The sequence below is a fragment of the Equus caballus genome, chromosome 31 (genome assembly GCF_041296265.1).
Source record: "Equus caballus isolate H_3958 breed thoroughbred chromosome 31, TB-T2T, whole genome shotgun sequence".
Lineage (NCBI taxonomy): Eukaryota > Metazoa > Chordata > Mammalia > Perissodactyla > Equidae > Equus > Equus caballus.
The window spans coordinates 19,203,992-19,229,191 of record NC_091714.1 but is presented as its reverse complement, the minus strand read 5'-3'; the positions used below and the strand labels follow the sequence as shown (position 1 = coordinate 19,229,191).

Below are 25,200 nucleotides of genomic sequence, written 5' to 3'. Positions count from 1 at the left end.
AAACTGTCAGGAGTTTGCATTTGGATTTGTTTGTTTTTGAGGATAAAGATGAGTTTTCTTTCATTTTGAGGGAATTAAAAATAATTACACATATAGAAATAGTATGCGATAACCAGGTAATAAAATCTCAAATTAACTATATTTGTAGTTGAAATTGCAAATTTGAACTTTGAGAAAACGACTGTTACAGTATCTTTTTGAGTATTGTTTCTCCAGTAGTCAAAAAGGTAAATAATTTTATGAGCGATATAGGACTTTAGGCTTTTGTCATCTTAAAGTTATCAATTGCAAGTTGCTAATGTATATATGACCGTGTATTGAAACACTCAGAACTCTATAGAAAGTAATTTTATGCATTAAAATGTAGTGTCAAGGGTCCCTAAGATCACCCCAAGTTTGATGATTCACTAGGAGGATTCACAGAACTGAGCAAAAGGATGCAAAGCAAAATCAGCAAAGGGAAAAGGCACATGGGGTGAAGTCTGGAGGAAGCCAGGCACAAGCTGCCAAGAGTCCTCTGCCCGGGGAGTCTGCCAGCACGTGCTTACTTCCTCCAGCAATGAGTTATTGCCAGCATGTGTGACATGGTGTCCACCAGGGAAGCTCACCTGAGCCCAGGAGCCCAGAGATTTTATTGGCATAAGTCCGTAGACACCCTCTGCTTTAGCACGTTCCAAAATTTCAGATGCCCAGAGGAAAAGCAGGGATTCATCATAAACTGTACTGTTTGTACAAACAGCTTAGGCACAGTGTGCCATCCTTATCAGTCTGGGAATTGTGGAAGGGTCTCGAAAGCCAATTTACCAGATGCCAACCAAGAACTGACCTTGGAGGCCGACCTTTCTAGGGAAAACAGGCTCAAGCCTGCTATGTTAACTCTTTTCTGCACAAGTATGTTTACAAAACCTACAAAGAAGGTTTTAGTAGGGTGTTTATGAACAGATTATAAAGGACTTCTTTGTGTCTTGGATGAAGCCAAATTCATTTGGAAAAATGAATGTACTTTTTTTTTTTTTATTAATCTGCATTCTCCAGCTCTACCGTAAGAGATTCTTAACCAGCAAATTTAGGGAAATTAAAGGAACTGTTCTTTAAATTGGTAACATATTGAAGAGTATCCTTGTACTATTGTGAATGTTTCATTGTTTGCTTTAAAATATGCTTGCCTGCTTTTTTAAAAAGTCGGTACATTCTGAATTATTGCAATGTAGAAATTAAGGAAACAGTAAAATTAAAAATTTATCTGTCTCGGGCAGTATGGGTTTTCAGACTTGTTTGTTTCTGGTAAAAGTAACCATTCTTGAAGCCACATATTTTGGTATATTTTACCACTGCTTTGTGGTAGCGGTCATCTTCTGGAAAAGCACTTATTTTAAATTTGCTACAGATCTAATTATGCGTGCATCCAGAGGATAGCCCTTAGGATACTAGGTTCCAGTCTTTTTCTTAATATATTTTCGATCTTCCTTCTGTTAGTGGCTAGATCCCTAATCTTAGTGGTACGCCTGAGAATTTTCATAAATTTTAGGATCTCCCAACCCCACTGGAACCGAGGAATCCAGAACACTAAAAAAGTAGATGATTCGTTTAAAAACCTTTCATTTCAAATCCAGAAGAAATGAAACTAGTATTGAAGACGGTAGAAATATATGCTATTGGTTTTGTGGTTTTAAGTTCACCTGAAGTTTTATCTTTTTTCCTAAGAATAGTACAAAGAGTTTTTTCTTTTGAACCATTTGAGAGTAAGTTGTTGACATACCATCCAGTCACCCCAAAATGTTCCAGTATCTGTTTCTTATTAACAAGGGCATTCTCCTGTGTCACCAGGTTTTGCCTTTTCTCTGAAGGTCTGTATGGAGATTAGATGTGGTTGTCAGGTTTCTTCAGTCTCTTTCAAACTGGGATGGTTCTTGGGCCTTTTCTTGACTTTTATAACTGACAATTTTGAAGATTGTAGGTCAGTTATGTTTAAAATGTGCCTCCGTATGGTTTTATCTGATGTTTTTTCATGATTAGATTCAGGTTGCACATTTTCTTCAGGAATATCCCCAAAGGATTGATGAGTTCCTTTTGCCTCCTCTCAGGTGGAGCCTGTGTTTGATTTGTCCTATATGGGTGATGTCTCATGCCTTAATTCCTTGATTAAGCTGCTGTCTGCTGGGTCTCTCCATTATAACTTTACTCTTTTCCCTTTGAAATTAATAAGTATTTTTGATTTGTATCTGTAATCACCAAATATTTTGATCTGAAGGAAGTACTTTGAGACTATAAATCAAACTGTTCCCTATCCAGCTTTGACCCTCTGGTTTTAGCATCTTTTGATGTTTGTTGGCTGGATTAATTATTGCTGTGATGGTTGCCAAATGGTGATTTTCTGTTTAATCTTGATCTTTTTTTATGTTGAAAACCTAGATCCTTGAGAGCAGACTTTTATAAGTGGCAGAAATAAGTTTCTACAGAGTTTGTGGTATCTTAGCAAAAGAGGATCACTAGCTACAATTATTTTTAAAGAAACAAGATGAAGAATATTTGATTTAACGTTTTTTTCCCAAAATTAGAATCCAAACAAAATGTAAATAAATTTTTTCTGTGGCAGATGTTAAAAAGTAAGATGGTATTTGTTGCACAATAGAGCAGTCTAAAACTGTAGATGATCAGAAGTAGTCGTTATTTATAAAATATGCATTATTTTCACCAGTAGTAATGTTTACTGCTTACTGCTAGTGGCAGGTGATCTACCAAAGTTGAATTTATGTTGGTAGCTGAGCTCAGTGGCAAACTAAATGCATTTTTATACATTAAAGTACAAAAAAAGTGTTTTCCATACCATAACAAGTTATCATATATTCCATATGTACCATATTCATGGTATATAATTTTCAGGATACTAAATGTCTGCTTTGATGTGTTGAAATTTAGGGTTTTTTCTTATTACTGTCTTCTGTTATGGTCTCTTGCTCTTACTTTTTAGCAGTTACAGCAAATTACTTTAAATGTACTAGACTTTTAAAATTTTGCCCATTTTGGATTTTTTCATATTTAAACCCATCTAATGGTTGTTTAAGTATCTTATTCTTAAAAAAACGTTTATAAGTATTACCTCAATAGGCATCTAATGGTTGTTTAAGTATCTTATTCTTAAAAAAACGTTTATAAGTATTACCTCAATAGGCAGGAACTGATTTTACTTTAAGACTCCTACCGGCACTTTATTTTAATGTTTACTCCTAAGAATAGCTTAAGACGTCCTTGAAGAATCTGTTCAGAAGACGTTAATACTCCATCAGACTAACGGGATTTTGAAGCCAGACTTGTAGTCAAGCCCTGGGTCCATTGTTTCTGGCTCTGTGACCTTTAAGAAGTTGGTTAACATTTCTGAACCTCAGCGTTCTCCTCTGTAGAGATGATAATTAAATTTAGTCTTCTCACATGGTTGTTGTGGGGACTATTTTTGTTTATTCATTCAACAAATAGTGGGTCTACCATGTGATGGGCACTGTTCTGTGGCCTGCATCAAATGAGCAAAGTGGAAGTGGAAGTACCTGGACATTGTGATGTGCTGTACATATGCAATTATAGTAAATGTAAATCTGGGTACGTTATTTACCTGGTAGGATAGGACCAAAAGATTTTTAGATTAGAGTAGTGTTCCCCAAAATACATTTCACAATACTAGTTTTTCTTAATGAGTTGTTTGGTGAAAAATTGTTAGGGTCAAAGTTTTGGAAATGCTGACTTAAAGTTGAACATTGTCTTCACTGCAAGACTTCTTAACCTTTAATATATACCATGAATCTCTAAGAAGGAGGATATATATGCATATATGTATTGTTATTTATATTGGTTTATATATTCATTTATTTAATGTGGCTTTCCCAAACTTATTTGCCTTTAGCATTGTTTGTTCTCAGAACATCTTGTGGTTCCCCAGTGTTCCATGGAATGTGCTCTGAGAGGTGATGGCCTGGCGCTTGGACTGTAATTGAATTAGGAGGCAGTTCTCCAGATTTGTTGTCTATGCTCAGTCTTCCCTCGGATGGCCTCTTTCCTGCTCACGGTGTTTGATGGTAGACTCTTACCCTGAGGGGCATAGTAGTTATCTAGATAGTGATGATAAGATGGCCAGCAAAGGAGAATAATTTTGTGATATAATACTGAATAATTTACTATGCATATCAAGATGGTTTATAATTATATTTTTTCAGAAAGTCTTCATTTGTGTGTCTGAAATTACTCAAGAGGTAATTTCTGACTAAAACAAACAAAATTGATAGCTCCCTTTAATCTAGTTTTTATGAATTTCCCTGGCAATCCGACAACCCGGAATGTAATTCTAGCTTTGCTGTATGTGAAATACTTTGTGGAGATAATTACTCTTCTCTGGGACTTAGTTTTATCGTATGTAAAATGGCAGGATTGAACAAAGTGATTTTTAAGGTATAGAGTTTTGGGAACATAGGGAAATTAAGCAGGGTTTGTTCCATCTGTTGACTGTGCAAAGTCGTTTCATCTTGATGGACCGCACATTCTGTATTTCTGTATGGTAAGCCTGGGGAGTGAGCTCTGCTTCTCTCTCTGTTTTGGCCTCTTTCTCTCCTATGGCAGGTAGAGTTTCCTTATTTAGGAAGGAAGAACTTTGATAGTCCTGGCATGGATCACATACTTACCCTTAAGCAATCCTCATGGTTAAGTGATTTGCTGGCCCAGGGCCCTGCAGGGTCTCCCCTGTAACCCTACATGTGTGTGTGTGTGTGTGTGTGTGTGAGAGAGAGAGAGAGAGAGAGAGAGAGATTGTTATCTTCACCAGAATCAGATTATTCTCAAAGGAAATGGAGATGATAGACGGTCAAAATCAATAGGTGTTCATTATAGGAAATGACATTTTAAAATTTAGTTTCTGGAGCTTACTTATAAGTACAATCAATCCACTTATCAAGGAATAAACCAAGATTAGGGAACTTTTATTCTATTAAGGGTCACTGAAGGAAAAATAAAATCAAAGTTCACATAAGTAAAAGTCAGCTTAATGTAATATTTTAAGGATGTGACATACAAAAAACTTGATTAATCTACTTTTAAGATTCAGCTGAAGCATGAAACATTCAATAAATAGTAAAACCATACTGCAGTTGTTTAAATAGTTCATTATGAGGTTTTCCCCAGTTTATGTATTTGAAAGGACTTACTGGACTCCACAGAACATACTCAGATAAGGCTTTTATTTAAAGGCAAAGGATGTGGTGCAGCGGGAGAAAGAGAATGCGGGTCAGCATTCTGAGCGACATCCCATATGCGGGCTCCCGCAGGTGCTGAAGTGCACGCAAGGATTGTGCTGAGTCTCCAGCTCCACCCACCGAGATCTGGCTTCTGAGGAACTCAGAAACTCTCAGGGAGGCCCTTGAAATGATCAAGCCAGTCTTGCCAAACCAGTTAGGCCACTTGCCAACCATCAGTAAAACTGCTACCCTGGGAGTCACTAGGGGAGTTTTGGACCTTGAACAAGCACATCATAAATCCCATTGCCCTTGGCCAAGAGTCAAAAAGCAGATGTCCAGCTGTCTTCAGTTCAGCTGTGAATTAACTATCTCCATACTCATTAAGGAAAGAACCCTCTCCCCATTTCAGACGAGTGTTGTTAACAATGCGATTTGCCAGTTTGAATCACTTTAATTTCTAGAGCATCGCTGTTCAATAGAAATATAATGTGAGCTACATGTGTAGTTTTAAATTTACTAGTAACTATACTAAGGACAGTGAAAAAAGTAAAATTAATTTTAAAATGTTATTTAACCCAAAATATGCAAAATATCAACATACAAAATTAAGATATTTCACATTCTTTCTTTGTACTCTTTGAACTCTGTTGTGTATTTTATATTATAACAAATCTAAACTTGGTCTAGCCCCATTTCAGCACCCAATGGCCATGTGGGAGTGATGGCTGCCATGCTAGATGGCCAGCTCTAGGCTGAGAACATCACTGCTGTGTGACAACTGTATCAGTTAGAATATACGTTCTCCATTCTAAATGGCAAAATTAAAAACTAAGGAAGCACTTGTTTTTGTCAATGATCCTCACTCATTTTTTTAATGTATCTTCATTCATTCATTCAACAGACATTTATTGAGCGCCTCCTGTACACCAGAGATGAAATACTGGAAATATGATGCACTTGGAGAACTCATAGTCCAGTGAATGAAAACGATCTATAAACTGATAACTAGAATGCGTATGATGAGTGCTGATAAAGGCATGCATAGGATGATGTGGAAACAGAAGTAGTGGGTATGTTTTTGGATGAAGGGTGTAGGAAGATTTCACAAATTTAGGTTATATGAGCTTGGTCTTAAAGGATGAATGGGATGTTATGAGATAGGAAAGAGCAGAGCAAGGTTATTTTAGTCAGAAGATACAAAGACATAATCCAAAGCAGGTAATCTTGGAAAACTGTTAATATGACCAGCATTTAAAATTCCTTTGGGCAGGTAGCAGGAAGTGAAGACACAACCGTGTATGGAAGCAAGAGTACTTATACATCATACTATGCTAACGAGTCTGGACTTCATGATGGAGATGTAGTAAATGATTTACATAAGAAACAACATTTATATTCTGGAAATACTACTCTGATGGTATTGCGTCAGTGGAGCTAGGCACAGAAGAGGAGGGCCAGTTAGAAAGCCGTTGTAAACAATAAATAGTGAAGATTTCACTTGTGACGGCAAATGGGAAGAAATGGACGTACATACATAAAATTCTGGAATTAGATTCACCAAGACTTAACCAAGTTCATTGTGGCCAAGTGGCTTATAGGGAGCAAGTCATAATAAGAGACAGAAGAAATCGGATGTGACATGGGGGTTTACCTGATTTATTAAGTCAAGTTTTATAATTAACCAGATCTTTTCAACGACATATCAAGGCAGTTCACAGGTAGTTGAAAAAACTAGCACAGGTTTTTGCTACTCAGGTGGCATAGCGAGTAAGGAGAAAAGTGACACCTAGTGGTGAAATCCAGCGATCCTTTAAGCATCCTTTGACTTACGTGTGCTGTATGGAATCTTAGCTAGCGCCTTATTGCTTGATTCAGTTTAGAAAATGGTTAGTCTAGGATTACACTTGAATAAATTAACCTTTCTGGAACCCAAGCAATAGTTGGTGACGTAATTTTAAAAACCTGAGTTGAAAAATGATCAGAGTACGCAGATCAAAAGGACTCAGTAATTTCCAAGCAAGGTTAAGGAGGAAAGATCACTATAAAAACTGCAGCGTTTGTGATTTACAGAGATAATGAAACTACTCTGTTAGCATCCTTGCATGCGGTGGAAAAAAAGTTTACTTATAAAGAAATAAAAATCAGATCGGCTTTAAACTTTATTCTAAGTTTAAGTGCTAGATACAGTAGAGCAATATCAAGACTATTGAGCAAAGCAAAAGTTAAGAACTTTGTACCTAGCCAGGTTTTATACAAGATATAGAAGCTCCGACTTGGAAAGGTTCAGTAAATACATCACCCGATGCTCTTAAAATGGTTCCAGCCACTGAAAGATTGGTGGTGAATATCGAAATAAGTCAAATGAAGTTATATCTGAAAAATTGTTTTACTTCATAAAACAAAATGCATACAACAAAATAATTTTTGAGAATAAATGTAAAATTTGCATCTATAAGCCCAAATTACATCAGTCTGACGCTCTCAATCAGAGCCTTGGGTGTAGAAGATGGATCCAGGGCTGATGCTGGCCTTCTTCAAAGCAGATATGGAAATTCCTCGCTAAAAGATCGTGTTTCTCTGAACAGGTTGAAATTCTTACTTTGTTCCTCGCACTGCTCGAGGGTCTACTTTTCAGATTTAAGCCTCCTTTTTTCTATACCTTCCTTTTTCCCTCAATTCCCTCTCCCACCTCAACAAACCAGTCTCCTCCCCCGGGCAGTCCTTTGCGGTCTCTTGGCCTGCTGTTCTGCTTCCCTCTCTTACCCGGCACTTCTTGGGTCTTGTAAATTGGGAGGCTGGAGGTTCAGGATTCTGCTGTCTGCATACAGAGAGGAAGAGGCGATCCCCCAGGACTTTAAGGCAGGATTAGTTACTGTCATACCACTTGACAGGTGTGTATTTATAAAAATTTAATGTAATAAAGGTGACTTCATATCAGTGGGGGAAGTTATGATGGTTCCATAAATAGCGCTGGCAGGTGCATTCCTATATCACAATTCGTCAGGCTGTACACGTTAAGTATGTGTGTGCACTTTATTGTCTGGCAGTTATCGCTCAGTAAAACTATTAAAATAGTGCTGAAATTATTAGAAGAAAAATACCTTCTTTGTACCAAAATAGATTTCAGAAAATAATTAAATGTAATAAATGATACTATAGTGCAATTGCAAGAAATTGCAAAAAAAAAAAATCTTTTGAAATGATTTTGCTGTGGAGAAGAACTTCCTAACCATGGAACCAAAGAGGAGAATGACAAAAAAGACTGCTGGCTTTTTATACATATCCATACACATGTGTGTGTCATCATACATAAATGGGATCAGTCCCTTCTCCCTCAGCCTTCCCCCACGTCAGCAGCCCAGTCCCCTTTTGTGCCCCACCAGGTAAGCTATGTCAAAAATCGTACAGGTGTTCTTCCAAAATATATATATATATATTTCTAAAACCATATATATCCCTACACACATAGATAAACTTAGGAGATTTTTTTGGTCATTGTTTTACATAAAATAGAATTCTGTTAGTCTTTGTTGTTGTTGTTTTTCGAGGAAGATTAGCCCTGAGCTTACATCTGCTGCCAATGCTCCTCTTTTTTGCTGAGGAAGATTGGCCCTGAGCTAACATCCATTCCCATCTTCCTCTACTTTATATGTGGGACACCTACCACAGCATGGCTTGATGAGCGGTGTGTAGGTCCACACCTGGGATCTGAACTGGCGAACCCCCGGCCACCAAACTCAACCACTATACTGCTGGGCCAGCCCCATTTCTATTAGTCTTTTTTTTGCATCTTGCTTTTCCACTGTGCTTAATCCCCTGTGCTTTAGGAAGATCTCTCTGTGTCACCTGGCATGGCTCTAATTCCTTCATTTTAATGGTAAGGTAATAGATTGTTTCACAATTTATTCAGCCTTTTCAAATTAATGGACATTCACTTTATTTTCCGTTCTTGATCACTACAAATTATGTTGCTGTTACCTTCCTGTACCTATTCAATAGGAATTGGTCCTTTTGCTTCTATATACAAATGCTCAAGAGTAAAATTGTTTCTCCTCAAAGGGTTTTAGGTATTTCTGTTTGTAGTAAATGCTGTTACACTGCTTTCCAAAAAGACTGTATCCTTCGCAGTTCTAGCAGCCACGGATCAGTGGCTCTTTCCCGACATTCCTGGCAGCAGTAGATATTATAGCTCATTTTACTTTCCACCATTTTACTTTTTTTTTTTTTTTTTACTTCCTGTGTGCTCAGGGTCTCAAAGTCAGCCAGAGATGAGTGGCTGGGCCCTTTCCTTTCCCAGCAGGTCCTCCCTGGGCATGCACGCAGCCTTGCACAGCTGTGCAGACTCTTAGATCCCAGGAGTATGTCTAGTTCTTCAGAATTTTCTTCTCATTCCTGCCCTGGCTCTTATCCGCCTCAGCTGAAACCACAGCCTTAGGCAGCTGCCTGGTGCCCGCAGATGGCTGCTGTTTTTGCGATGCCCTGGAGGGAGGGCCTTTTCCCTCCTGAGCTGGGGTCTCTCTCGGATGAAATGGCCACACCACCTTGGGAATAGAGTTTCCAGGGAGCTGCGAGTTGGGACAGACAGCTCTTTTGCTCTCGGGAAGCTGGTTTTAATGGAACTGCAAAAATACTCAGTCCTTTCTGATGGCTAACATTATTGCCTTTTCGAGGCCACTGGCCACTAAGCTGGGAAGTGAGGGGGCCGGGAACAGCCCTCCATGGAAGCATCCCAGTCTACCATCTTACCGAGGTCTCGTCGTTTCTGTGGGGAGACTGTACGATCCGCTTGTTTTGTGGCTTCAGTTAATTTCCAGAGGTCTGGAGTGGTTAACTTGAGTTGCTTTACTAGTGTTTCAATTTTTGTGGGAGAGCGAGTTCACGGAGGTTCTCACTGTCATTCTGGAAGTCAGTCTCCTTCCCTCGTTTCTTAGCCATTCCAAGAAACGCTGTTGGAATTCTAACTATATTGCATTTGTAAATTGATTTTGGAAGGATTGGCATTTTAGATTTTAAGCTTTTTTAACTGGAAACATGATTAAGACTCATAGACTTGATTATTTAAATGTATACATCTGTGCAGGTTTTAAAAATTTCTGAGTATTCAATCACAAATGACACTGGGGAAAATATTTGCAACATATAACGGACATAATATTAATGACCTCTGAATATTAAATTTACTTTTAAATATAAAGAAGATAACATACAAACATGGGTAAAGGACACAAGCTGTTTTTTAAAAGAAGAAATACAGATGACCCAAAAGCCTAAGAATGTTCAGAGTTATGGATTAAAACAGTACAAATTAAAATGAGATACCTTTTCCACTTATCAAATCAGAAAAAAAAATAGCATTGTTGGGGAAGAATGTAGCAAAATACTCTCCTACACTGTTGGTGGAAATACAAATTGGTGCGAGCTTTCTGAAATACAGTTCTACCCAGATATTCTTTTTCTAGAATTAATCCTAAGGAAAAATCATTAATTTATTCACTCATTAAATAGTTAGTGAGTGCCCACTCTGTGCCAAACAGTGTCTCCAGGAATACAGCAACAGAAAACACATACACACTTAAAAACATTTGCTTTCATGGAATTTGCTTGCTTGTTGGTGAGGCAAACAAGAAACAAAATAAAATACAGGGTCCTAGAATGAGCGAGGTCCTGTGGGGGAGAAAGCTGGGAAAGAGGACGAGAAGGGCTGGGGCGTGCGTGTGGGTTTGCAGTCCCCAGGAACAGTACCATGTTGAGAATGACTGATCTCTAAGAAGTGGAAATGCATGTTTTATTTTCTTTATATTTTTCTGAGTTGTTTCTACAATGAACATGTAGAAATAGGTAACAAATCAAAAAACATTTTTTTTAAATAATCAAAATTCTTTGACAGTATGAGTTTCTGACACCTTTTGTAGAGGTTGGTTTATTTCAGCAGTCTTTTGGACGTTACAAGGGATGGGTTTTACTTTAGGGGAATAAATATAAATGGGTTTATTAGCATAGGGTTTAATTATGCAGCCTGTCACACTTGTGTGAAAATATGATTTAGGTTTATTTTTCTTGAATCAAGCTATTTTAAAACTTGAATTAATTTAGCTAATTGAACTTTTGTTTTGCTTACCTGCAGTTAAGAACATTGAGAAGACTATCAACTTCTTACTAGAATTTTATCACATACATGTTACTAAGTTATTGATTTTAGTTACCTTTTAGCATGGAATGTCAATTAACTTACTTGATTATTTTAAATATCTTACTTTGTATTAAGTACTTCTTTCAGAATCACTTTAAAATGTTTCGTGGTGGATTTCATTATATTTCACTTTCATTTTATAAACTATCAATGTAAGAATTTAGATTAACTTAGAATTTTAGAATTTAATGCAGGAAAATATATTTTAGGAAAACAGTTAAAGGATGGGAAGAAGCCAGAACCGTGCAAACCTATCCTCAAGGTGGAATTCAAAACGACTAGATCTGGGTAAGATTTTAACTTCGTTGCCAATGTTGATTGTCTGTAATTACTCAAATAGCACTGAAGGCTGTGTGATCATTGCTTTGAAATCCCACGTTAGAATGGTGTAGCCCGGTCTGTAGTGCTCTCTTAATTTAACAAAATAACTAAAATTGGTAAATTTGGGGTGAAACATTTCTTTGTGTTCTGTCTTTAGTAGTTTTACAATATATCTTGGAAAGTTTGAGTTATTTTTTTGTCAAACTTCATATGTTCAGTTAGATTAGTCTTCAGTAACAATAGTGTTTATTCACTAGTGAAAACTGTGGAATAAGCAATGAAGAAAAAAGGCAAAATTTAACCTATTTATACTATATATGTTAATTATGAATGTTATGTATTCAGAAGTTAAATTTCATAAGCCTGTTTGACAATTAGAAAAATAAATAGTTTAATATTAAAGGAAGTTTGTCAGTTGTGTTTGAAGACATTGATTGCCACTGTATGAATTAGGTATGAGAATTATATGGCTTTTACAATTTATATATTTTACACATATTTTTGTATGTACCAAATGTTATATTTAAAAATATAATAAATGAAAAAATTTTTAAATGTTTCTTTGAAAATTCCCCATCTCTTTAACCTCTGAAGGAGCCCTTTAATTTCTGTTGTAGTTCCCCGGGAAAAGCGTGTGGTTTTATTCACTATAGCGTTGTAAGAGAGTGAATTTATGTGGTATGTATAGTGCAGGCTTCTCAAATTGTGGTCCCTGGACCAGCAACATCCGCTGAGAACTTGTTAGAAATGCGAATTCTCAGACTCCGCCCCAGACATACTGAATCAGAAACTGTCTGTGGGTGGAGCCCAGTGTTGTAACTAGACCCACAGGAGATTCTGATGCACACTAAAGTTTAGAACGATTGGTGTATTTTTTTGTATACCAGTTTATAACCACTGGTTGTTATGGCTGGGGTACTTCCCTTTTTAATCTGTTCTCCCCATCTAATTCAACTCAGCCCTGTTCTCATTTGAGAAATGACAGTGGGCTGAAGAATCATAAGATGGCTGTTATTTTCCCTTATCCTCTTTAGGCTTCCTCTGGGATCCAGAAGATATACTGTGTTCAGACAGTAGGTTGAATGAACTCCAAGAGGAATAGCATCTGTTGAACTGACTGTGGCATCCCTCACTGTGTGTGTGACCTTTGGCACAGAGTTAGTGGACTTCTTTGTGCTTCAGCTTCCTCATTTATGACATAAATGTGACAGTAGGTCAAAGATGGTTGTGATGCGTTAAATGAGATAATCATGTATTCAAAACATTTCACAACACTGCCTAGTACATAATAAACTTTCTATAAATACTTGCCCCTATTTTTTGTTAGGAGAGCTCCTACCACCAATTGATTTTTATTTGCCATATTTGTCCTATGGCAAAGGAATGTAAATAGGAAAAGCATTGTAGCAAAAAAAAAAAAAAAAAAGGCAGGGAACCAGAAAGAAACCTGTGTTTGTAAAAAACTTCAAATGAATTGTTAAACGTTTAAATTATCAGTACTAATTGTCATCTGAATTCTGTATTCATTTTAACAAATCTCGTTTGGCAGCAAAGGCTCAGGGAGGATTTTTTTTTCTCTCTGTACTCTACCTGTTCCCTTTTTCACTCCTATATAATGGTCATATTTATGATTCCCGGTTCCTTCAGGATGGCAGCAATACTTTTCCTTTCATAAGATGAGAAGTGGAAAAAAAAAAAAAAAAAAAGCCTGACTCTTTCATATGCATTTGTAGATACCATTAAAAAGATCAGTAGGCTCGCCCTCTCGTAACAGTCTTCTCCAGCTTCCCAATTTCTTTTTCTCTTGGGGTAGGACATTCAGGAAATTAAAGTTTTTCTTTTTTCTCACTCCTTGGCCTCTTTCCTTCACGTGGCCTCTCAGAATTCCAGTGTGTAGCCAACTCTGAGAACTGCTGCACCACCCTCCCATCTAGAGCCGGATCAGCCCCATCGTGTAGTAAGCTCGGCAGCTCTCACCCGTTCCTGTTCTTGGCAGTGTCTTGGGCAGGGCTTCTGCCAGTTCCCGGTGGCGAGTAACCAGATTTTGTTAGAAGAGCATCCTTTCCTCCTCGGGATCTTCTGCATTGTCTTCCCTTTACCTAGAAATCGTTCTAGGCAGGAGGATTCCCTCTCATCTCTCATAGCTCAGCGTGAACGTCACTCCTTTAGGATGTCTTGGCCATGTTGACTAGATTGGGTCCTCAAGTAATAAACTCTCAAAGCATGCTGTGTTTTTCCTTTCTAGAACTTAACACCTGTCATTAATAATGAAATTACTTGTTTAATGCATGCCTCCCCTGTTAAATATTCTAGCTCCATGAAACCACGGACCTCTCTGTCTCACTTCTAATTGTCCTAGCATAGTGCTGCTGAATGTAAGGACAAAGAAGAAAGGGTGGCGTATGGAAGAGCATAGCCACGAAGAGTTAGCTGTTATATGTTAATGATAAATGCGTAATTTAATTCTCAGGCAAAGGTAAACTGACAAAAAATGGGATCAAGGTGTTCTGTAACTTTTATTTTCTAAAAAAATAAAGCCTCTATTACACCAGGAGAGACCAGATTTTCCCTTACATAGAGAACAGTGACAGTATAATTAATATAGCGTTTTAATAGCACTTTTAGTAAACATGTGGAACTATTCTTTACATGGCCAGTTCTTAATAGAAAGTCAAAGTTAAATGCTAAGTCAATTCTGTCGAAGTTGTTTCTGTGAAAAACTGCTGTGACCTGGGTGTGAGGTCCTGCAGCGACTGGAACATGAGTAAAGTGATGAAGCGTGGACTCTGGAGCCAGTCCCCTGCGTCTGAATCCTGCCTCGGCTGCTCACTCGTGCGACCCTGGGCAGGTCAGCTAAGCTTTCCGTGCTTGTTTCTCCATCTGTAAGATGAGAATAATAATAGTATCCACCTCATAGAGTTATATAAAGATGAAACAAACATACATAAAGCACTGGGAACATGCTCTTTAAACCAGTTGTCTCACATATCACTTGTCTCAAAACAGCATTTGATAACCTCTGACAGACTTGTAAAGTGCCGTTATTCTGATTTCGCTTTTACAAAGCGATGTGCAAGTAGCAAGTGTGATCAGATTTCATAGTAACTAAAGAACCTCACTCATGTTCTTCTGCAGATTGAGAATCATTGGAAAATACTTTTTTTGGTTGTAACCATCAATTTTTAACTTATAGAGTAGAATAGGAATTGGAGCACACTGCACGTTTTAAGGCTAAGCATTGGTTCAGGAAACTTTTGTTCAATTGTGTGCGTTTACATATCTGTGTGCTGTATCATGAGGTGAAATGCACTTCTTACTATGAGTCATGCTCATAACATTTGAAAGCCTCTGATTTAGCGGAAATAGCTGAGGCTTTGCACTCTCAGACTTAGGTGCCAATCCCAGTTCTGCGACTTACTGGCTATGTTATCTTTGGCAAATTGCTTAGCCTCACTGAACCCGTCCCTACTTCAGTGAAACGGGGACAGTAATTCCCACTTCATGGAATTGTTGTGAAGACCTGAAAGAAATAATGCCATGTGTTTGCACGTGGGAGGTGTTTAATGAGTTCTAGTTCCTTTTCTCTTCTACACTTTTCATTTTATAGGAGGTTGTAGGCAGGGCCGAATTTTCAGCAGGATGCAGCTCTGGATGGGTTCAGGTTTTCCAAGAGGTGGTCAGCTGAACTCCGTAGAGTATTGCTCTGTGGAGCATTAGAAGTCAGTTTCTCTTAAGAAACACCACCATTCAAAGAATCACTGGATTTGGGGGAAGCCTTTCTGGTAGGGAACTAAAAGTGAGTATTACCAGAGTTAAATATGGCAGTTTAGTCACATTTGGAGAATCACATCTAAAGGTTAATTTATTCCCTTTCATCATAACATATGCTATGGCGAACCTTTGGTGTATAAGGCCAGAGAGTAAATATTTTAGGCTTTGCAAGCCTTACAGGTCTCTGCTGCAACTGCTCAGCTCTGCCGTTGTAACCCCAAAGCAGCCAGAGACAGTTCAGAAACGAATGCGTGCAGCTGTGTTCCGATAAAAGTTTATTTATGGACACTGAAATTTGAATTTCATATAATTTTCATGTGTCAGGAGATAGTCTTTTGTGTATTTTTTCCAGCTCTTTAAAAATGTAAACACCATTCTTGGTTTGCAGGCCATACAAGAATAAGCAGTGGGCTGTAGTTCGATGACACCTGCTGTGCACACATATCCACGCACGTGATGTATTTAAGTTTGTCTTTAATGAAAGATAAACTTGTTGGGCTTTTGTGCTTGCTTATTCCACCCCCCCACCATGGTGCCAGAGTTTGTTTTCAAGTAGTTTAGTGAGTAAGATGATTTCTTAAATTTTATATGTGGACTGAAAGCTGTGGGTGGATTACCTATATAAGAATATGAAAAAACACAGACTACAATAAAAACTCAGGGTACATTTGTGATACTCTGATTCTGAAAATATCTAAAGGCCTATTTCAGTAATGCTCACAAACTTGTTGCTGCTGTTTCCCCCGCTGCTTCCAGGGCCGCGTTTCCAATGAGAGGGTCCTAACTCTCCGCAGCCCCTAACAGCTCCCTCGTGCCGAGAGCTCGCGGCTGCCCCAGAACACAGGCTCACTCTCTGTGGCTCTTTCCTTCCTAACTGTCGGTTGTTCTTAAATGACTATATCTGTTAACCTTATGCTGCGGAACTGTGTGCCAGATACTTGGTGCTTTACACATTTTAATTTATTTAATTTTAGCAACACCCCTACGAGTCACATATTACTATCTTTGTCTTACAGACGAAACTGAAGCCGATAGGTTGAGTAACTTGCCCAAAGTCACACAGCTCATAAGCAGAAGAGCCCAGGTTTAATTAAGTCTGTACACTTAACCACGCTGTCCTTGCTTTTTAAGGACACCTACTCTCTGTTGAGATTACCCACCAATCCCCAAGATTGTTCTCCCACCTGCAGCTCTCCCAGCGGCAGCTGCTGTGCTACACTACCTGCTGAAGCTGCAGGTGAAGACACTCGCCCCCAGTCCATTCACAGATCTGTTGACCATTGAGAACAGTGTTTTGGAATCCTAGGTTTGGTTATAGTCTGTACATCAATACATGTCTATTGTCTCCTTTTATTGTACATGGAGCCTCTGCTTTTCTCAGTTCTCTTGCCACCACTGTATTAGAATCAGCAAGTGTTCCATGTTCATTCTCCCTCCTTCATCCCAATTCTTGCTACGCCATAGCAACACGAAGAGAAGCTCATTTGGATAGCCTGCCCACTTTGAGAAACCAAAGGAATTCCTTTTTGCATTGTCTTAGCAGTTCTCACATCCTTACTTGAGACAAAAATAGTATCTTCTATCTTGGACTCAAGACCCTTACTTAAATAGCTTGGCTTCCAAGCATCAAGAGGAAAAAAATTAGTAGATAAAGTTAACATCCATTTTTTGCTTACTATGTGTTGTGTATTCTGCTTTGCAATTTGAATGTATTATCTTTCATCATTCTCATAACAGCACTATGAAATGGGTCTTTTGGTTTTGTTTTTTTGTTTTCTTGTTTTCTAAGCTATGTCCTTTATTGTGGGTTTTACGATTTTTTTTAATTTTTGAGATTTATTTTCCACTAAATTCTTTTTTTATCCTCTTTTTTTAATTGCAGTAACATTGGATTATAACATTATATAGCTTTCGGGTGTACATTGTAGTATATTTTGAATGCTGTGTAGATTACATCATGTTCACCACCCAAAAACTAACTGTCGTCCATCCCCTCACATGTGAGCCTCATCACCCCTTTTGCCCTCCCCCCTCCTTCCCCTGTGGTAACCACCAATCCAGTCTCCATCGCTGTGTATTTGTCTGTCGTTGTGGTTTATCTTCTACTTATGAGTGAGATCATACGGTATTTGACTTTCTCCCTCTGACTAATTTCACTTAGCATAATACCCTCAAGATCCATTGATGTTGTCACAAATGGCCAGATTTCATCATTTGTTATGGCTGAGTAGTATTCCGTTGTGTATATATACCACATCTTCTTTGTCCATTTGTCCCTTGATGGGCACGTAGGTTTTTTTTTTTTTGAGAAAGATTAGCCCTGAGCTAACATCTGCCACCAAGCCTCCTCTTTTTTTTTTTTTTTTTTTTTTGCTGAGGAAAACTAGCGCTAAGCTAACATCCATGCCCATCTTCCTCTACCTTTATACGTGGGATGCCTACCACAGCATGGCTTGACAAGTGGTGCATAGGTACACACCCAGAATCCAAACCAGCGAACCCTGGGCTGCTGAAGTGGAACGTGCAAACTTAACCACTGCGCTACCAGGCTGGCCCCGAAATGGGTCCTTTGATCATCTTCCCTTAGGGATATAGACAGTAAGTCATAGAGCGCTTCAGCTAACTTGCCCCCCGAGGTAGTAGAGCTGGCATGCGAGCTCATCTTGCCTCCGGAGCTCGAATGTTTTCACAGGTAGCGTGGGCTAGGATAGAATCTCCTGACTATTCGCAGGGCACTCAGTTTGCCAAGAACTGGATTCTCTTTTAAGTTTGCTGGTTTATCAGATCATCATCTTAAATTTAACATGAAATCGTACTCAGCACACGTAATCACACTACCGTGAACTGAGAGATGTGTCTGTGCCTCTCATGGGCTGGATAACTTCCTGCAAGTAACCCCAGCTGCTCAGAGGACTGGAGAGCTTCCTGGGTCATTCGAGGCTACAGGCTTACTTCTAACTTGATGAGGTCCAGGTGTAGATTTTATGGTCTCCCTTTGTGGTCGTGGTGCTTGGTCTTACACAGTTTAGGAAAAACCCTCAGGCAGATTTATATTTAATTGCACCTCATGGGAGAAGACCTCTTTGTGTCCGTGGACTCTTAAAATTCCAAGTGCCTCGTCAGGTAGCCTTCCCTGTTTCCGTGTTACTTTTACCATGTTGGTCAGAAAGTGTCAGTCTTAAATTGGCTGATTCTCATTTTATCACTGTCTTCAGAGACGTTCTTATAACCCACCACAGATTTATCTGTATTATCTTCATTGTCTCAAAATTAGCACATTTTCTCCCAGTCTTATACTCCAAATCTCATCCCTCACTAGGCTAAGTTGCTGTTCATTTTCTTGATTTTGAGATAACTTTTGACTTACAGCGCCTTAACTCTGTTATGGTAAAATCCCACATAGCCAGCAGACTAAGACTACTCCATCCATAGCTCTGTCTTGTGACATTAGAATCCTCATTTAGTAGCTGTGTAAGTACACGCGCGAGATTGGGTTTTGTCTGTGGCTTCTTTCAGTTTAAAGTGCTAAGATCCCTCTGCTTTTAAGCTCTTCCCTGTATCAGTTTTAACTTAATGCTGCTGAATTGAAACTGATATCACATATTTAATTGTCTACTGATACACAAATCAGTTTTTATATCATTTTCAGGCTTTACTTGTTAACTTTGTTTGCAAGTCAACATGTATGAAGCCCTTGAAGTACTTTTAACCAGTGGTGGTTGCTAAAGTGGAGGTGATGTTGCTTGAGTATATGAGAAAAGGAGCACATAGAATGGTCCCCTGACAGCTCAGATCCCTACAGAGCCAGGGCTCCTAGCACTGGTATTTTATCTTAAGACACCAAAATAACAAAGTATGAAGGAGGACTAGCAGATTCTGAACAGAAAAACAGGAAACCCAGGATAGCATGTCCTTGAAATGTTTGTAGGAGAGAGTAAGTAGGCATTGTTTGCTGCAATCAAAGATTGATTAGAATGATAACAGAAGAAAGAGTTGGAGATAGATATTGTAGGAAGCCTTAATTTATAAGAGTACTAATTGTATTAGCATCATTTCAAACATGAGCCAGGATGTAAGGACATTAAAAGAAAGAAAAAGAAATGGGTGGATTCACAATAGAAAATACTGGGTTTAGAGCATGCATTCAGTGAATTCAGCAGTAGATGCAGGTAGCAATTGTGTCATCAGGAAGAGTAAGACACAGACTTTTGTTTTTACTGTAAGGGAAGACCTCCATATGACTAATGGCAGAAAAGAAAGAGCTACTGGAATAGGAGACACTGAAAATGAAAAGGGAATAATTTTGGAAGAAAGTTTGAGAGTGAATTTCTCATGATGACTCCAAAGTACAGATACAGAAGATACCTTTCCTTCTTAAATACTGAAAGCATTGTCATATGATTAAATGATCCAGATACATTCTTCTAGAAAAATTTTTGGCCACAGAGCCAAAAGTCTCAGGATTAAGATATGTTTTGGGCCCTGAAGTGGAACATTGAAGTAGATGACAAAAAGTGGAGGAGAGGGGAGTGTGCTGGCTAAAGGATGGCGTGAAGTGAGAGCGATGAAGTGATGGAAAAGGAGACTTCTTGGCCCCTGCTGCAGGGGCCAGCACGCGTGAAGCACTTAGTAAATGATGTGGAAGGATTGAATCACAGTAATAGTCTAACTTCATTTGTATAGTTGTTCTTGAGTGGCCTAGGAAGCAGGAAATTCTCCGGCATAAGCTACATTTTAGCAGTACTTTAATACAAAGAGTAGTGACAAATATGGAAATGACATTAAAAATTGGCAAACTGTTTTCATAGGAAAAATGCACTGTAAAAAAGAGTATGATTAGTCGCAATTGTTATATTGATTTCATCTTTAGCCACTGTTATTAACTTATTCTCTGAAGTGTTTTTGGAAGTATCTAGGTTTTTAAAAAAATTATAACCTTAAGTAAAATCTTCACAGAGAAGCATTTTACCTCTAACTCCACCACTCTAAAACTATTCTTTTTTATTTGTGTTTCCCTGGGTCTTTCTTCAGGTACATCTCCATTTTCACTTAATTATATTTTTAGAGCATTTTCAGTTTGGTGTTTTTTTCCTACTTAGCGTGTCTAAAGTATTACTAGTTTTTATCAGTTTTTTTTTTTAAATACTTTTAAAAGCTGTGTAGTTTTCTCAGACATTCCTCTTTTGCTAACATTTAGCTTTAGATACTCAGGTTTTTAATATTTTAAATAAAAATATACTAGTGAACATATTCTCTTTTTTGATATAGATAATAAAACAATATTTTTACTGTTACACTATTTTTTAACAGTAAATTTCCAGTGGTGAAATTTTGAAGATAAAAGATTTTTATGAATCTCGACAAACTGACATGTTGCTTTTTGAAAGTATCTGTGTATACTTTAAAGAACTGAGTATAAAATATAATAGCTTCATCAGTGTCATCAATGTGGGGTGATTTTTGTTTTATTAATTCACTGCCTCAGAAGTCAGCGTTTGTGCTGTAGAATTATCTTAAATGCTGTAACCTTGATATGAACCCCTAAATGACTGCCGCTGCTGGAAAGGCAGCCTGCCAGGATCAGAGGCAGTGAAGTTGAGTTTGTATCTGCATGCAAAGCAGCAGTGATTCTTAGAAACTTTCCAGTTTAATTTCTTGCAAGCAATCGTCCAGCTAAGCTTTTGTGTTTTGGCGGAGACCAGAAATTACTCATATGCTAGCCTGTGCCCCTGTGTCTAGAAGCTCTCTGATGAATTTAACAAAATTAGTATGTTAGTGGTTAATATTCATTTGGTAACAGTTATTCCATTTCTGAAATCCTAAAATAGAATTTAAAACCTTGTAGTTGTTGAATATGTGTTATTTATGAAAAGGCACAGTTTCGTTTCAAACTTAATTGTTTTCAGAGTTGTGCTTATTTGTTAAGGCTCCTCAGATACCCCTTCTTACACTGCCTCCAGGCAGTTCGTCCTGCTTTTCCTCCTACTGAAGTTCATTCTGAGCTTGCCTACAGTTTTTTGTTTTAGAGCCGCGCCTTATTCATCAGCTAAATTGGTTTCCTGGTGTATCCTTAAAGCTTTATGGGTTGTTCGAGCTCGTCTAAGGGTAGATTGCCATCATTGTTCATCCTAATCTACATTTTTTCCCATCCCTAAGATGCTTTCACATGATCTGTATGTACACGGACTGTCTTATCTGGGTGGTGGCTCGCTGATTGTTCTAGTCCTTTTACTTGTCTGCTTGTAATATATATTGATATCAGCTTGTAGATTTAGATTATGTTTATCTAGAGGACAGGCATCAAATCCGTGTAGGACCTTGTCTACAGTAACTAATTTTGAAAACTATGCAATGTTCTTTCCTACAGAAGCTTTGACTGTGAACCTGACATACAGTGCCTTTAATCACAAGTTAATTCCACATGGCAAAGACTACATGGAAGATTTTAGATTTCTTTTAGAAAAAATGCCTAGTTGTTACATAAATTCTGTTATTTATATTGATACTAGAAAGAAATCAAAATAATGAACTGCTATGAATTGCTCTTATGTTCTTATAAATCTCATGCATCCTAACAGACCTGCATATTAAAATTATCATACATCACAATCCCAAAGCATAATTTTTGTAGAATTGATATGGTTAGGATAGGTCTACCAACTCTGAATCTGCCTTCTCAGGTTGACGCTTAATGTTTGTTTCGCTTTCTAGTTTAACTTGAGCACTGCAATTGATGCTCTGTCCTGCCCAGCACAGGTAGAGAAAAGTCGTGTTGCCATAGACATGGCAGCTTCATCGTGGTAACTTTTATTGTGACTATCAGCCTTTATTGGCCACAAGAGAGTACTATAATTCTTTTAAAGTTATTAAGGTTTGTGAAATTTTCAGCTTATAGGGCACTTAAGCAAGTTTCTTTCTATCCTCCAAGATAGGGGAGGTGTTCTGAGATCTTTTTTTGCTTTCATAATTAAATGAGGACTTCAGAATTCATGGATTCTTCTTCTGCTCTTATCTCCAAACTGTGGCTTGTCAGCTAGTCATTTAAATGAGGATTTCAGATGTTAGAGGACTGATGCTAAATAGCTCTTAAATTTTTAAATGATTAGGGAAGACACTAAAATTTGGCTAGTATGAAGAGAAATTATACAGACTTCAAAAAATCTTTATCACTGTATTAGTGGTCAAAAGATCATAATTTAGAGAAGAATGCCATTTTATTTCTTTGCATGAAACTGAGAGAATCCCTTCTAATAAACTTAAGCCCACTATTGTAACTTTTGTTAGTTATAATACTGTTTTTTATAATTATATAACCTCTTAATTATAATAACCAATTAATTGTTATAACCTTTACTAAAATGAAAACTTGTCATTATTGCAGATTTTCTTCTGTGTGGGCTTAATTTTTAGGAGTATGCTAACAGTCACAAGTTGGTCTTATTGTTAAGAACCCCAAAGAACTTTTGTTTATGTGGATTTTAGTCTTTTTTTAAGACATTTATTAATTCATTTAAAAATAAAAACTCTTTGCATGTTAACATATAAAAATACTTTTAAATAACTTATTTCTGAAAAGCAATAGTGGACTCGTTTTATTTTAGAAATCTCTTTAAAGTCTAATACGATAGACTAGAGCTGGAGTCTCAGAGCTCCCTCTACATTCAGTCTGTTGAGACATCTTCTTTTAACTGAAATGTATGAAGAAAATCCAGCTTTTACACAAATATGTGATTAGACTTTTAAAGTAGTGGTAAATATTTTTGATACTACACCAAAACTTGCCAAGTGGTAGCTTCTTAAAGATTAGCTGTAGTGTGGAACCTGAGTCCAGATCAGTAAAGTTGTGTTCTCTGTTTCATTAAAATCCATTGATCTATCTGCACTTTGAGTGACTCTGTTCCCATGCATGCTTGTGTAGCATCATGGCACAGGTCATCGGGAGAGTATTGACTCAGCGAGTCATTCATATCTCCCAGTGTTGACACATTTCATTATATATAGTATATTTTTAAATTGTTAATATCACCACTGCTCTCATGAGGAAAGTCTTTAAGTGCAAACTTAACCACTGCGCCACCAGGCCAGCCCTGAGAGTCCACAGTTTTTATACCTAAAAGGATATGTATTAAGTCCAATTACTATAACAGTTTAATTTAGTATAACAAAAAATATATTAATAAAACATTTAATGTAAAATTATGTTAAAATCTTAACATATTTTATGCAAATACTATAATATACAATCCTCTCTACCAAAGCTGTATTATCATTGTTAAATTGGTCATTAAATGAACAGGAACTTGTCTAAATATGTTTCTTTTTTCCCCCCAAACTTATGTCTTTTCATATGTATTAGCAAAGGAATATTAAAGTTAGTCCCTAGTGAAAGGTGGTGTGCAGATGGCTCCCCTACTTCCAGAGGGTGCTCTTAAAATTGCAAAGGTAGAGGTCTGAACGAGAAAGACACCGGAATATCATCATCATCACACTCGTAGAAGGGGAGTCACTTTCTGAGAATGTGCTGTGTACTGGGCACTGTGATAAGCAATTTATATATGATGTCGTTTAATCTTGACAGTAACTCTGTGAGGTATTGCTACAAACTGAGGCTCAGATTGTTCAAATTAGAGTTGTTCAGTCCTTATAGGTACAAAGTGCCAGAGCTGGCATTTGAACACACATGTCCGCTTCCAGAGCCTGGGCCGTGGTCCCTTGTGCTTTTTTTTATTCTCCATACTCACTTCATTATCCTAATAATTTATTCTTATGGTACCCTGTTATTTCCTGTTCACTCAAAGAGGACCCTGATGAAGACTTGTCATAACTAAGCCGTAGTTCTCTTGGGATCGGCCCTCTACCCAGACAGGCCCACCTGATGAGTTCTATGGTTCCTGGTTGAACTCCACAGAGTGCGAGGTGTGGGGCCTTGAGTGAGCACCTCAGTGACACCCTCATGTTTCCCCCCATGAGCGGGTCGGACAAGTACTGTCGTTGGAAGGTTCGGCAGCCTGGGTTCAGGACTACTGCTGCTCGGAGCGCAACGCGTGGTGCTATCTGCTGACTGGGCTGAGACAAAATAAGTACAGGAGTGCAGGACTCAAGAGGAAGAGTGCAGAAGCTGTAATATCATTTGACGTCGCCACATCTCCACACACATACACATCTGACAAAAGCAGAGATTTTCAACGAACTGAAAATTTTTAAAAATAGTTCTTGGCCACAGATAATTTGAGAAGTGTTGTTCGAGACTGGCAGGTTATATGATGAGAAGAGTTCCTTTAATTCATCTCCCGATATTTTCAATTTTATTTTCTTTTTTGCTTCTCGGCCCTTAAATTAAACATTCGATTTTTAAAACCCTTCTTTTTGATTATTCCATTTTGATTTTGCAGCTTTAAAAACTTAGAGGAATTCATTATTACTTTTTGAAGTGTGCTTCAGAGTTTGTTTTCCACTCTAGCTGTGTATGCAGATGAAGCTATTATAATAATTGACATGTAATCAACACAATCTAAACTTTAACTTTTATGTGAAAAATAGACACATTGACACTAAATATGAGGTCAGAGTTGCATAGACTTCGATTAGACTATCCGAATTAGATAATCATAATTTACATTTGAAATTTGAACTGAGAGTGTTAGAAATTTGATATAGGGTCTCATAAAAATCAATCATTATTTATTAATTCCTTCAATAAAT

At 37.8% G+C, this 25,200-nt stretch overlaps 1 protein-coding gene across 5 annotated transcripts in view; it reads left to right on the top strand.

The window, feature by feature from the left end:
• STXBP5 (syntaxin binding protein 5) overlaps positions 1 to 25,200 on the top strand; it is a 166,717-nt gene that overhangs the window by 69,977 nt on the left and 71,540 nt on the right. For all 5 annotated transcript variants that reach the window (XR_011434477.1, XR_002805193.2, XM_023632926.2 and 2 more), the window contains exon 9: positions 11,616 to 11,694. Coding sequence is in view for 3 of the 5 variants with exons in the window: in XM_023632926.2 (XP_023488694.2) it covers positions 11,616 to 11,694 (79 nt within the window). In the remaining 2 variants the exon portion in view is untranslated. The remainder of the gene's footprint in view (positions 1 to 11,615; positions 11,695 to 25,200) is intronic.